The 15,403-nt window shown below is 42.4% G+C and overlaps 1 protein-coding gene across 1 annotated transcript in view; it reads right to left on the bottom strand.

Moving 5' to 3' along the window:
• Positions 1-4,052: 4,052 nt before the first annotated feature.
• IGFBP2 (insulin like growth factor binding protein 2) overlaps positions 4,053-15,403 on the bottom strand; it is an 85,174-nt gene continuing 73,823 nt past the window's right edge. The window contains exons 2-4 of the mRNA XM_072985266.2: positions 14,993-15,198; positions 9,354-9,494; positions 4,053-4,650 (exon numbers count right to left, since the gene is read on the bottom strand). Coding sequence (XP_072841367.1) covers positions 4,483-4,650; positions 9,354-9,494; positions 14,993-15,198 — 515 coding nt within the window. The 3' untranslated portion in view covers positions 4,053-4,482. The remainder of the gene's footprint in view (positions 4,651-9,353; positions 9,495-14,992; positions 15,199-15,403) is intronic.

The raw sequence follows: 15,403 nt of genomic DNA on the forward strand, positions 1-15,403 counted from the left end.
CACTTGGTTCCATTCTCTGCTAGAAGGTACCATATTTTACACACTAAGCAGCTTCAAATTCTAGGTCTGTTATGCTTTACTTTTTCATTCAAGTCGAAAAATGTACAGGTAATCTTTGGAATATTCCTCAGGAGCAAAAATATTTTTACTAGGGAAAGTTTCAAAAGGGTAGGCTTAAGCTACCCTTTTGTCACTATCCACCGTACTTTTTGCATGCCATTTGTGGATGGATTTTACTTGAGTATCGTCACCCATCACAAATTGTGCCATATGGACTATGAATAATAGCTGAAAACACAGTCATGTTTTCTCCAGCAATTTGAGGAGCAAAATGGTTAATGCTGGCTGGTGGGAAGTTGCATTTTAAGAGTATAAACCACTGCCCACTTCCATCCCCACATCATAACTTGAGAATAGTTGTGTAGATGTAGTAAGGAATAATAGCTTATGGTTATAAAAACAGAATGGCCAGGCGACAGTGTTTGCTTAAGGGCTGACAAATTGAAGGGATACTTGAAGGTCATATTGAAGTTCTGCTCGGTTCTAGCATCACCAGTTTCACATCTCCCCTTTTTAATATGGGACCAACTAATGTACAACTCTGTTCCATTCCTCTGTGTCCTATTTTTTAATTAAAGTAGTAATAGAATTTTGTGGGAAAGTGTTGAGAGAGTGCATCCACTTCCCCAACATGTAGTTGTATTAATTATGGAATGCCAGTGAAAAAAGTTTCAGGAACTGCAGAGTGTACTCCAAAGTTTGTAGAAAGATATAAAGGCATGTCTTTGCTATCTTGTGAGTCCCAGGCTTCAGTTTTGCAAATGGCCTCATGTGGGAGCTGCAGCTCCACTAATCCTTAAGAATTTTTTTCTGTTAATCCTGCCTTGCCATTCCCTATCAGAATGGTGGCATCTTTCTGCGTGAGTATTCATCTCTATTTTTGTACTAGTCATATTGTCCTAAACTTGGGAGCTTCTTGCAGGTATGCTAAAGGGATCAAAGGGGTTTTAGTTAGCTTCTATTGGAACTATGTGTTACCAATAGAGGAGGATTTTTATGACATTTCATATTTTCTCTTTAACCTACATTTGAATCCATAAGCAAGTTTCAACACATTTATGAGGAATCTAGCCTTTTTCACCAGATAACTCAAATATGTTCAAACCACCCATAAGCTCAAATATTGGTTGCAGAAATAAATGACAAGTCATAGAAACCCTCCCACTAGTCATAAAGATCCCTTAAAGTATAATACAGAGTTCTGCAGAGGTTTCGTACATCCAGACTAATTAACAAATGGTTAAGTAGCAGACCACACTTTTGAGTAGAAAAGTAAGATCAGTTGTGTTGTTACTTACTGTTGACCAATGAGGCTTCCTTCTAACATCAAGACAATAGAGAAACATGGAGAATTCTGATGTTCTTGGGTTTAGCTATACAGTGGTGCCTCGCATCACGACGTTAAGTCGTTCCAGCGAAATCGCTGTAGAACGAAAACGTCGTGATGTGATTTTTTAAAGCCCATAGAAACGCATTAAAACCAGATTAGTGAGTTCCTAGGGGCTTCAAACTGACCGTCCAGCGAAGATCCTCCATAGCGCAGCCATTTTCGCTGCCTGTGCAGTGAGGAATCTGTGCAAAAACACAGCGGGTGGCCATTTTGAAACCGCCAGTCAGCTGTTAAAAAATCATCGCTTTGCGATGATCGGTTCCTGAAGCAGGGAACCAATCACAAAGCGAAATTCCCCCATAGGGAACATCATTTTGCGATTGCAAAAAGTTCATCATGATGCGATTTCGTCGTCAAACGGAGCGCCCGTCTTGCGGGGCACCACTGTACATGTTACATTATACCAGAAACCAGGACACACTTGTTTGGCATCCCATTTAATGTATTCCAATTTTGACACAGTCTAGCAATCAGAACAGAAGGAAAACATTGTGATTTCTGAACAATTACAAATTGAGAGCTGATGCTTGCAATGCTTACAGGGAAAGCAGCCCAATCCTTTAATGGATAACAACAAAAGACACATAGCACCAAGGTTTGTTTTTTTCTTGAAATTGCTGGATGTTGCATTATGAGATCTGGATGCCTACTTAAAGGAAAAGCAAAAAGCCCCCCCCCCCAGCAACATGGAGATATGTTCCCAGAACTTGGAGGGTTCAGTTTTTGCAGTGCTTCTACATCCACCACAGTTATAGGTTTGTACCTGAAGTAGAATCCACAGCTAGAGATTTGTGGGGCTGGCAGTGTTCCCCACGAAGGCACTAATACTAGTGTTTTCCTTGGGTGCTTAATAGATTGGAAGTGGAAAGTGGTAAATGAAATATCCCTCCTACCCTGCTAAATAATTGATAGGGATTCTGACAACATTAATGCCAATTTTTGTTTGATGAACTTGGGGCAGGATTTGGAATATGCCAAACACGTTAAGAAATAAAATCCAGGCAGAACAAAAATAGCCTAGCATATTTCCAAATGAGCAATGAGATTATACTTACTATATTCATCAGTCACCACAGCAACTGGATTAGACTGTGCCGTACTTTACCTGAATGGTCAAACTCTGTTTAGAGAAGAGTTAAATGTCCTTTTCTAAGACTTCTGGAATGTCCTTGGGATTTATTCCTGTCACAATCACTCATTACCCTTCTCTGCACTTAATAGATCAGGCACTCTTCTCCCAAAGCTTCTGCTAGCATTTAGCATACCTTCGCTTTTCCTTGTCTAGTCTATCCAGCAATTACTAGTGGCTGCTCTGGTAGACTTCCCTAAAGCTGTTTGTATGTTTAGCCATAGTAGTTTACCGCTCTCTCCCTTTCTTCCACCTTGTCATATGTAGCTGCGAACTCAAACTAAAAATTAATCCCTACAAGTCAAAAGTCACTTGGGGTTGTAAGAGGGAAGATGATTGTGATGAAGTCCCCTCCAATTCGTAATTACCACTGAATTTTTGAAGTGGTGTATTTTACAAGGCAGTGAAATTAACAGGGAAAACATTTCCTCCAGTGGCTGGCCAAACTTGAGGGAGAACTCTTGGAAAGAGAGAGTCCCAAAGTTGTTTCCCTACTGCACAAGTACTTGTGGCTTCTACCAAACTTTAGGAATATATCTGTTTTGTTTTTTGGTTGTTTTTGCTTCTTACAATATTATGTTTTCAGAACAAAACACCCAACTCCCAATGATTACACCAAGTATATGAACCTAGCAATTGTCCTGTAAATATAAATTGGTATATTTATAATGTAAGAAGACCTCATTGTCCATGCAGCTGCTAAGTCAAATTTTCATGATCTGCACAGAAAATCAAAAAGGTGTGAAACAATATCAGCAAAACATAGTCTGTTCTTGAGAACATCGAACACCATGTCTCCCCTAGCTCCCAAATATTAATAATAATGTGTCTGTGTATCTTGTTTGCATGTCTTTCAGGGGCTTTACAAAGCACTATATATAATGTGTATTTAAATACATGGGTGTTGATCACCCGGGTCCCATGTGATAGAAGAGAAGGCCACTGGCAGCAGCTTACATGTGGGTTTTAAATGGGTTTTTGCTTAGGTAGAAAACCTGAATTCTGGGGTTGTTTCCCCAGCACCTGACTCCTCTCTCTCTTGATTTTGAGACTTATTATACCTGATTTGGAACAGAGCAGAACTGCCATTAGAAAAGTAGAATCATCATTAACATTTACCTGCATATCGCTGCTTCTCACAAGCACACCCACTAGAGGCTAAGTAAAACATAAGGCTCTACTTAAGAGAAACCCTGAAGTTGCACCATTATTCATAGCATTCTGTTCTTAATGGATGAAGCTCCACTCTAGCATTTTAAGGATTGGGTGGAGAGAAGGGGGTGCACCATTTGGATTTTTTTAAGTGCAATGTTTTGTGGAAAAAGTTGGTAGCAAAGTGTAACTAACTCCTTCATCCCCCCACGCCTTCCAAGAAGGAAAATGGCTTTCCTGCCAAAGACCTGAATCTGAACAATGATTCTCCCTACCCCTCAATTATGCTACAAGCCACCTAACAGGACCATCAGGGAGACGTTAGGGCTCCGGACAGTAGGCAATATGCAGTATTTACAATCTTTGGTCTTTGGTGTCAGCGTAGGGGTTAGGAGCAGGGGAAAGATTATCTCATCCAGCCTGTTGAGAGCTTGATCACCTTGGTTCTTTGGAGAGACCTGTGTGCAGAAGACAGATCAGTTCTCTCTAACATAAGGATTATTCCCTGCTTGCATCAAGGCTGTATGTGACCTAAGAAAGCTCTCAGGCAGAAAAGGCTGAGAAACCAGTTCCCTTCCAACCCAGCTCCTTTGTAATTCTTCCCCAATGGGTTAAAGGCAAGCAGTGGAGAGGCACATGTAGCCCAGAAAGAGCTAGGGGGGAGGGGAAAGGAAAGAAAATCAAGATGCATTGAAACCCATGTAAAATCCAGTGCTGAAACTCGGCCGAGCTGCCTGCCGGTGGGTAGGAACTATTGCACGCGCAGGGCATGCAGCCCCCGAGCCTCTTGCTCGTGCCCTGGGTAGAACAGGTGGCATTCAGGATCTCCGCGAATGGTAGGAGCCCCTTGGATGGTTTTTCCGGTGTTAGGATTGACGCACCAGCATTCTCCTCGCTGGCCATTTACTGACATTTTGCACTAAATATGGAGAGAAGGAAGGAGGGAAAGGCAAATTAGGAAGCACAGTTAGACATTCATAACTTGTTAGTTTATCATAGAAATTTGTCAACTGAAATGACAAAAACACCAAATGGCACCCCATCCCCCAAGAAAATGTTGGGGGAAATGAGTAAACACGACTTGTTCTGCTAAATACAAAGGCCAAAATCCTGTTTGGATTCATGGAGCATAATATCCTGCAGGCAGAGCTGCAGCTGTGCAAATCAGAGATCGACCCACTGGAAGCAACAGAGGGCCTCCCAACCTCTGCACAGGAGGGCAGCAACTAGCCCTCGTGCAAGATCCAGGAAAGCAGAGGGACTCTCACAGACCACTGCATGAGTAGTAAAAAGAAAGCAAAATCTGCCCCCAAAGCACTGATGCTACCAGTCGCTCCATTATTTTCTAAAAAGGAACTGTGCTGCCCCACAAATAATATATTACAGTTAACATATGTGAAGATAAATCTGTCATCCAAGTGAGGTTATCTGGAAGTTGAGTCATGGCAACTGGAGGGACCTCTTTCTTATTAGGTTTGCTACTCGTCAAAGTTGCTTCTTCAGTCTGAAGACTAGAAGAAGTGGCTTGGATGAGTAGTGAAACGTTTCACCCCAATAAGAAAGAAGTCCACTTGCCATGACTCAATTTCCAGATACAGTTAATGTCAGTAACACATTTTTCCCAATCACTGACGAAACTGAGGCCCAAAGATCATTGCCTAAGCTGTAATGTGTTTGAATGTCCTGGCTCTTGAATCAATAAGTGTACAGCTAGTGTAAGTCAGATGACCAGGGCCAGACCCTGTAGACTCTGCAGTTTCAGTTTGCCTAGAACATTGGTGTCGTTCAATTAAATTACTGGCAATACATCTTCCTCTTTCCCCTTTGCGAAAAGGCTGTGGAGGATCAGACTGTCCTGTACCTGGTTGCAAGTTTTGAGCTCCTCTAAAAGAATGCCTCTGTGTAAACCAGAGGTGTCCAACCTTTCACCTTCCCTGGGCCACATTAGAAGATGAAAATTTGGTTTGGGCCGCACATACATTTGGTTTGGGCCGTATGGGGGGGCAGCCCTAGCCGTCCTCCACAGCCCCGCTCCAAGCGCGCTTACCGACAGCTGCAATTTCAGACAGCAGAGGCTGCCAGCTTCGACTCCGGTGGCTTTATGAGGCCGGGAGGGGGTCCACCTATTGACGGGGACGGCACAATGCAGTTACGAAGCCCCCCCCCCCGTCCCCTCCCCTCCCCCTCCTTCCTTCCTTCCTTCTCTCCCCCTCTACTGTTGTGACATGCCCCGGCCACATTCCGGCTGCAAGGGCCGGCAGTGTAACTTGAAACTTTGGAATTTCTTTTAAAATAAAAAATTGCACTGGGCCGCATTACGAGCTGACCTGGGTCGCATGCGGCCCATGGGCTGCAGGTTGGACAAGCCTGGTGTAAACCAAGGCGGTGTGTAGAGTAGGCTTTGTTCAGCACAGCTAAATCCCTTTAGGGGACTGTTCTATTTAAAGGGGGATTAGCCACAGCTGTGGGGTGTGGGCCTTCCAAGTTAATTAGAACATTGGGGGAATTGGGATTGCTTCTTTCATCCCCCAAAGGAGAAAGATGCATCAAAGCAACCACACCCAACATTTTGGTTCACACCCAACATGTCCAACAGGGGTATTGAGAAGAAAAGAAAATTATACCACCTGGCCTTTGAAATCAAATGAGAATCTTAAGAGAATGACAGGTGCTTTCACCTTGTCCTAGGAAAAGTTGTAGGCTGCATGCCATAAACTTGTTTTGCCAATTGGAACTCCTTAGCCTTCAAGATGCTGGCAAGACTCTTCTTCTTGGTTTTGCTTCAACAGCCTAAGGCAGCTGTCCCCTGGAAGAACGTTTTGAACGACAGCTTCTTTCCCCATCTATCTTAGCCAAACTTTCCAAGCAGCAATAGCTGAAGGAGCTAGGAAGAAGGGATAGCTGACCCCATAATGCCAACTCGCTGTAGGTAGGATCAATCCAGCCCTTTCCTTCCATGGATCATGATCCACTCAAGCCCATGTTGTGCAAAAAAAAAAAAAAAAAAAAAAAGCAGTGTCCTCCACAGGCAAACTTAAAAAAGTCCAAAGAACTTACTCTCCATATCCTTGGGAGCATTTTTGTTTCTGTGGATTGTTGCATATACTGGGGAGAAATTTCCTCCACTCTAAAAGTTCAGGATCAATTATGCTACATAGGTGTTAGCTTGCTTTCCCATAGATTTTACCCTCCTGCCACTTTCCCCAAGTGATTAAACCTACTCATGGCCGCAAAGCACCCTGGAAAATGACAAGCAATTCACATTCTTAATTCCTGCCTCCTCCTCCTCCTGCCCTTTATGTGGACTCCTACCAAGATGTCAGCTGAAATTAGTGTCTGAGCATATCAGCCCAGAGATGGTTGGTATGAAAATGCAACATGGTCCCCAGAAAGAACAAAAAGCAAATGGTGAGTATGTAGTTCTCCATGTATTGTTTGATTCCCAGTTCCTACCAACATCAACCTGCATAGCCAACAGTCAGTGGGCTGTTCAGACGCTTTTTAAAAAAATTGTACATGGCTTTTGGATGTACAATTTAATTTTAAATGTAATTACTTCTATTCTCTTTTTCTTTTAAATATATATTTATGTCATGTACTTAATTGTTAATCTACTGTTGAAGTAAAGCACTGTTTTACAGTTTTCTAAAGTTTGAAATCATTTGTGTGATTTTACTAAAAAATTGGGATTGAGTTGGAGGCCTTTTAGAGTTGAGAGGAGAAACATAAAATTATTCATTTTATAAATGAAAATACATTAAATAAATGCTAGGAACTGTAAACTAATAACATCTGGATGGCCACAGGTTTCCCATCCCTGGAAAACATAGATTGCCCTTTCCCAACACACAACATGAAAGTCTTACGGTTAGCGCTATGCAGGTGCTATAGCACCTGGTTTTCTCAACGTGCTTGCTTGGAAATGAATATTCAGCCTCGATCTCGCCATCATCATGACCACCAACAACATGAAGAGGATAGGTTCCTACGTGTGTACATGTGCTCCATGTGAGCAGGAACATTTCTTTGGCTTTGATTGCATGATGTGATTGTGCGAAGAAAGTGATGGGGTGGTGAGCACTCTTAACGCTCACATTCAAGGGAAAATTGGACAACCGTCAGTCAGATCTGCTTTGATTTGGATTCCTGCACTTAGCAGAGGGTTGGACATGATGGCCTTATAAGCCCCTTCCAACTCAGTTACTCTATGATTCTATGACAGGGAAGGAGAGCTCTAAACATGCTGAGAGAACCAGATTCTCTAACACCTGAATCGGCTTGTGTTTTCTGAGATGCCTTTTTCCTAAAGGAGAACCAGACACACTTCATTGTTACAGCTGAAAGACCTTACTTTCCAGAGTATGTAACAGCAAATATGATTCTTAAGGCCATCTCAAGACATGTTGTTGTCTGAAGAAGGACAGGAAGTTGAGTTTCCTCTCCTACACGCATCCAAAGTCAAGATACAAAGTATGCAAAATTAGACCCATTATTTTAGTACCTGAGGGCAAAAATCCCACATACACTTTTTCCTGGCAGCAAATACTGTACATACAAACTAAGTATCTAACTCATTGCTGCCCTTTCGTAACACCCCAAGCTGCCTGCCTGGGGTGGCTGCCTCACTCTGCCAAATGATTAGGTCAGCCTTGACCTCCCATCTAGCTGCCCCCATGGATTTCTTTACAAATCACTTGACAGTGTAGTGACATACAGAGTTGCCATGGAGAGATTCCTATAAGGGCAATTAATTCATTTATACTTCATGCAGAGAAGCAGCAAAATTTCTAGTTTTCTTAACTGAGGCTGAGTGAAAAGAACAAAATGTACTGAATGGGTACTTTGGCCTTACAGAAATCCTTAATTAACAAGGAGATGAGATAGGAAGAATGGCTTTTTGACCAACCATGCTGAAGACTACATGCTACTTCCTCTTCTCTCCTCATCTGTTTTTCCTCTTGAATCCTATCTTTTCAGGATATAAGCCTACCGACAATCTTCTTGTAAGCTGCTCCAGAAGCCTCTTGGGCCACAAGACCCTGAAATAGATTTTCATTCCTTGCAGCAAACTAAGAGCATGCTCACGGGTTAGGAACTACAGCTCTACAGCTTAGCTTGTGCGTAACAGAAGGCAACCCTTTCTGCCGTTCAACATGCATGGCATATTAATGTAAACTAGTAGATTTGTCTTGAGTTGAGTTAGCTTCTTGGTGAGCATGAGAATGGTTTGGAAAAACTGAAGCATATTCTGCCACTTGAAAAACTTGGAAAACAATGTAGAGAAAGGAGGGAACTCTCTCTCCCCCTATCATGATATCCCTAACAGTTTCCATGGAACATTCTTCACATTTTTAAAAAATACCCTGGAGGGTTTTTTTTTTCCATAAAAGAAACTCAAAGCAGCTCAAAAGGTATCTAGCTAGACACAACCAGACAGTCCATTGGCCTAATCCCAGAAGGACTTCCATGGGTTTAGGCCTGCCAAGAGGATTGTGTTGCCTTTGCCAATCCATGTTCAGCTATGCAGATCTGGTGAAACTTGAGCTGCCCTGGGCAAGTGCTCTTGGATCCCTGAAATTATAGTTTCTCAAAAGAGAACCCCTAAGCGCCATCCTCACTTGCCTGCTTGAGATTGTAGAGCCCTTGCTTGTCACAATTTGGGATATTCAGGGAATAGAGGTGCTCTAACGGACCACGCTCATCTGGCAAGCGCATAGTCGAGATGCGTTCCAAGACCTGGTCCAATTCCTGCTGGCAAGGGGTCTGCAGAAAACCAAAGAAAGCAGACAGGGAAAAAAGGAGAAAAAAAAATCATCAGAGTTCTGTTCAAAACAATGGAGCTGAAAACAATTATTTTCATCTGTTGACAGGCATAGGGGAGATCAAGGGCTCCCACTGAGACACAGGCAGACAGAAGGTGCTTACAGTTCTTGTTCCACACAACTTTGCAAATATTTAAGAGTTAAAATGTACTGGTTTCAAAAACCAAACCTATCGATACCAAAGCAATGCAGACCATTTCCAATAATCATACAGTGACAGCGGGCACAGAAATCTTATAAAGAACAAAACTACGCCACTGGGATTTGGTTACAATTCTAGACTTTGCATAACTCTGCCCCCTCAATGCTCTTTAGTGTTTCAATTTGGACCTTTTCACCAAGCGTGAGGAAATGTTCTAATAGAGTCTACTTCACCCATATAATTACATCACCTCAGCATAATGTAACCTTTAAACCTGAAGGATCCAAGTATTGTGACACAACGGCAATTTGCCTAAGTCCCAAAGATGTGACACCATTCACATGTTCATGTATTGCTGACTACACTCAGCATGGGAGGGCTTATAAAACTGTCTTGCAGTAATTTTGATTAATGGATATGAAAACAAAACTGCAAGGGGCTGGGTCTGTGGCAATAATAATGAAAAAGGCTTTGTCTTCTAAATATGCTACTTCAGACAGGTCTGCACTGAGAAGGAACTGTTGAAAGCTCTTTGCAACTTTTTGAGGACAGCTATGGGAATTTTCTTTTTCTGCCATTCCCTTTCTGGAGCCATCTTTAGAAGGCAGCTAGTTACATGCCCAATCCCACGGAAACTGCCCTTCCTGCTAAAGTAGCGTGCTGTATTAATCAAACTCTGCCTATCATTGTTAAGAGAGTTCTGATTTATAGACTTGAAACAGTTCCAAAAGAAGGACAGAAATCCACCTTTCCCAAACCCACAGGTTAGCAGTTTCAATTATAGAGGTAAAGAAGTAGGGAGGGGTCACTTAGAGACGTCCACAAGGTGAGACCCTCAACTCTGACCAACTTGAGCCAAATAATGGCTTCCTTCTACTGTTCCAAAATCAGTACAGTATCCATTAGTCATAAAAAGCAAAGAGACTGGGGATCATCTGCCCTCCAGCACTGTACTGACCAAAAACAAATGTGGGGGAAAAACAAAAACATAAAACATGGCTCCCTATAAATAGAGTGTACATATGGACTTTTGAGTGTACATACACCACTGGGATTATAGTGCCAGTCATGGTAATCTTATCAGATAGGTACCAGTTGTCTAGAACTAAAGCAATTAACAGAACCACAGTGGTAGAATAGCGATGCCCTGTAAATATTACACAGAAGCACCATGGAAGGTGTTTTGCTGAGATATATCCCATATGCATCTGTAAAGTCTAAACAATTGTAGGCCACGTGGGCCTTTCCCACCCAGGCTGCCTGCATATGGTTGTACAGGCTTTAAATGGCCCAAGGTATGTCCTAGGGTGAGCAAATGAGTCGCAAAGCAACCCACATGGTGCTCCTGTGATGCTGAAAAGGAGCTCCCATATATTCTTCCAGTCTATAATCACAAAAGCATGGAATTTGGAACATTCAAGTTCAGTATCTGGGATTTTTAATTTTCTTTTTAACAACATCAGCAGCAGCAGCAAGAATATCTATTACACTTAAACCTATATGTACAGTAGAACCGTGGTATCTGCGGGGGGGGGGGGTCAGTTCCAAGCTCACCCCTCCCCCCCACACAAAAAGACACTGAAAAATGTGGAAGTACAGTACTTATTTCTGGGAGTTTTTAATTAGTATTTTCAGCCAGCAGATAAGTCAATCAGTGGATACTGATCTTGTGGATTTTTTTTGGGGGGGGGGAGTCCTACTGTACAAAATTTAGCATGATGTTGTTTGCATAATGACATGGAATCAAGGGCAAAGAGGTTGGTGGGATCTCCAGTGGCCAGGAAGCAGAGTTGCATAACCCTGCAACTCTTCCCAAGGCAAGTGGCAGCAGAAAAAAACATTGGTAATGACAAGTGATAACCAGGTTGCAGGAATTAACTGTTCCTGGTATCTTGGCTTAAACTGCCTCAAGAATCTTTATATTTTTAAATGCATACCATAACCTTAGTTTTGGTTGCATAACTAGTGATAACGTAGTATTTTTTATCACATCTTGATATCAATATACTGTATTATCAGAGAGTACATCCAAAAGTCAATGCCTCTAATTCTACAGATGGTTGATAATACCAAGGTGAGATTTACTGCACTGGCAGTTTCTATGGAACCACTGAGAGAAAGAAAGACCCAATGATGCTGTTCTATCATCACCAGTTGTATTTGGTCATACCCACTGACTCATCCTCCATTGTGGATTCAATGGGACTGGTAGCTATGTGATGGCTGAGAAGCAGGTGACAAAGACCACATCTGAATTATAGACCCCCGCCTACAACACAATCCTCTGTATGTCTGCTCAGAAGGAAAGTCCATTTAAGAACACAAGGGCCAACCATCATTTGCCAGATCCCTTACATACACATTCTGAAGAAACTCTGAAAACCAGTCGTAACACTCCCAGTCCACCCATTTCTGTCTGTGAAAGTGTCCTGAATTCCTTTCAGCCACTCAGATTTGACATGGAACCAGGCCAGGTGGAGAAAAGCATTGCCAACTAGACCAGTGTGAGTGTGACAACAGGAAACACTGAGGGGGAGAGGGGAACTTCCCATACAGCCATGGCAGAGGCGGCAGCAGCAGCAGCAACCACAGCTGTGTGAGCAACAGGAGCAGCTAACCGGTATCAGTTATACTTCATACTTGGCAACTGGCTAATCTGAAAGCTGAACTGGAAAAACAATTACTGGGAATTGTCTCTGGGCTTCGACTAATGATACCAACTGCAAACCTGATTGACAACCGACGGTCAAAGTCATCCGTCTAGGCCCTGCCAAAACTCCATAAAGTTTTCTGGTTTTGTTCTGTTGGTGTTTCCTTTCCATTTTACTGTTTCGTCTTCTTTGTTTCCTTGGTGCTAATGTAACCTTCAATACTGTATATATAACAGGATGGGGTGGGTGGGTGTCTCAAGTGGTTTACTTCTTCTTTTTAAAACAGGGTCTGTTGGTTTTTTTTAAAAAAATTGTGCCACGTTTATGAAACAGATGCCTATTAAGGGCCTCTGGACACCTGAGACACAACCCTTCCATGTTAAAGTAATCAGGGATATAAGATGTGTCTCAATGGCTGAAGGCAGTAGTTCCCAACCTTGGGTCCCCAGATGTTCTTGGACTACAGCTCCCAGAACTTCTGGCCAGCACAGTGGTGAAGGCTCCTGGGAGTTTTAGTTCAGGAATACCTGGATGGGAATCATTGCCTTAGGTCTTCCTAATCTATCCCTTTCCCCCCATAAATCCTAATGCCAAGCAGGCACTAAGTGGTTCACCAGCAGTTGGCCAGTGGACCACCAATGGACTATGATCTGCCTTCTGCCATTCAGAGCCAGTATACATACAAAGATTGCAACTTTTATCCTGTTGCTGGCGAAGCTTTTCTTAACACCACTGCAAACTCTCTTTCAAAGTAGGTGTTCCTGTTTTCATTATGACTGACACTTTCCTCAATCTGAAACTACAAGTGCAGCTGACTTTTGCATATTTCTGCTTGGGATGAAGGGGCTTCCAGATGGTAGTGCCTGCCACCACTACTTAATGCTAATCAAATTTGCAGATGACACAAAATTGGGTGGAATAGCTAATACCCTGGAAGACAATCAAAATTAAAATGATCTAGACAGGGTTGAGCACTGGGATGAAAACAACAGAATGAAACTCAACAGGGATAAGTGCAAAGTAGTGCACCTAGGGAAAAAAAAGAGACACTGTTAAAAGATGGATCATCAATATGACGAGTTAGAAGAATCTTAGAATCTTGTAGATCACAAGCTGAATATGAGCCAACAGTGTGATGTGGCTACAAAAAAGGCAAATACTATTTTAGGTTGCATTAACAGATGTACAGTCTCCAAATCCTGCAAAGTACTTGTCTCATGAGTACGACATCTAGTTCTAGGCACTGCACTTCAAGAAGGATGCAGACAAATTGGAGCAAGCTGAGAGGAGGGCAATAGGGATGATCAGGGGGCTGGAAACCAAGCCCTATGAGGAAAGACTGAACAAACTGGGCTTGTGTGACCTTGAGAAAAGAAGAGTGGGGAGATATGATCGCACTTTTCAAATATTTGAAAGGCTGTCATGCAGAGAAGGGGCATTATTGATTCTCAGTCATCCCAGAGTGCATGAAACGCAACAATGGGCTCAAGCTACATGAAGCCAGACTTTGGTTGAACATCAGGAAAAACTTCCTAACTGTTTGAGCAGTATGGTAATGGAATCAATGACCTCAAGAGGTGGTGAGTACTCCAACATTGGAGGCATTCAAGAGAAACTTAAACAACCACCTGGCAGATAGCCTTTGAACTGTATGCCGGTATTGAATAGGGGATTGGACATGATGGCTTCACAGGCCCCTTCCCACTTCATTGTTCTATGATTCTATTATAGTAATTATCATTATTGCAGTTCAATATTATTAGATATGAGTTTGTTGTTTTAAAAGGAAGAATTTTATCCATGACTGCAAGTAAATAATGGTCTATTGACAGCCACATACATGAGTAAGTAGAGCCATTCAGATCCCTATTAAATGTGTTGTAGTGTGCCTATAACCAGGGGGTGGAAGAGTTTTCTTTTTTGGAAATATGGGCCAAACTATAATGCTCCTAGTTCTTACAAATGATGAGTTTAATCTGTTTCTGGATGGTGCCATTCCAGATTACATATGAGGGTGGAGTCGTCATCATCATCATCATCATCATCATCATCATCATCAACCCAGAAACTTTCAATGAAGAGAAACAGAGGTCAGGGAGAAAGACTAGCTTGCCTTTAAGAGAGAGAGAGAGAGAGAGAGAGAGAGAAGGGTTGTGTCAAAAAGGCACCACAGGACCATGGGAGAAAGATCGAGTAGAAATTAGATGAACTAAACAAATAAATGTACAAGGTACCTTCTGAAATTTGTGTTCAAGGCAGGAACAAAAGGTAGGCATGGTCTTTTAGGTCTAACCTATTTATTCATTTCCCTGGTTTTTTTTTAAAATCTTTGCTCTTTTCATTCATCCATTCCCATTTCCTGAAGGGATTATCTAAAATAACAGGGCCCAGAGCACCAAGTATCTCAGTAAGGTGTGTGTGTGTGTTAAAAATACCCCCTTAAGACTCTTCTCTTTCAAACATAATTAACTCATATTGTTAACAAACTGACAGTTGTTCAAAAAGATCTCCCTGGCACAACACCCACACATTGTAAATTGTGTATCCTTTCCATTAGAGAAGAACAATATGGTCCAAAAGAGCCGATGCACATCCTTGAGGGCACTCTCTCTGTTGTTTACTTCACTCAGTCTTTTACCAACTCACCCTGAGAGATGGTGCCCGTAGGTCAGGGTGATGGTGGTGCTTGGTAGGCTTGCCCATGTGCTTTTGCTGTTCATTCACCTTGTCACGAATTACAGCCATCTCCCTGCCATTTTTCAAGGGCTTTAACCGTCCACCTCCGCTCACCACACTGGGGGCACCATCCACAATATTATCAGCAATTGATCCTTCAGCATGTTCTTCAGTTTCTACACAGGGAAGAGGAGAACGATTAGTTGTGTCAGCCACAGTGCACATTTGTTTTCCACAGATGCCCTCACTGCAGGGAATCAAAACAGGCTGCTATGGGGAATAAAAATTCAAACCAGACAACATGGCACACCAACTACACAAGGTGTCAAAAAGACCCATGCAGAAAATGCTTCTCTTGTTCTCCCATAAGCTTCAGTCTTC

The sequence above is a fragment of the Pogona vitticeps genome, chromosome 1, assembly GCF_051106095.1.
Source record: "Pogona vitticeps strain Pit_001003342236 chromosome 1, PviZW2.1, whole genome shotgun sequence".
Lineage (NCBI taxonomy): Eukaryota > Metazoa > Chordata > Lepidosauria > Squamata > Agamidae > Pogona > Pogona vitticeps.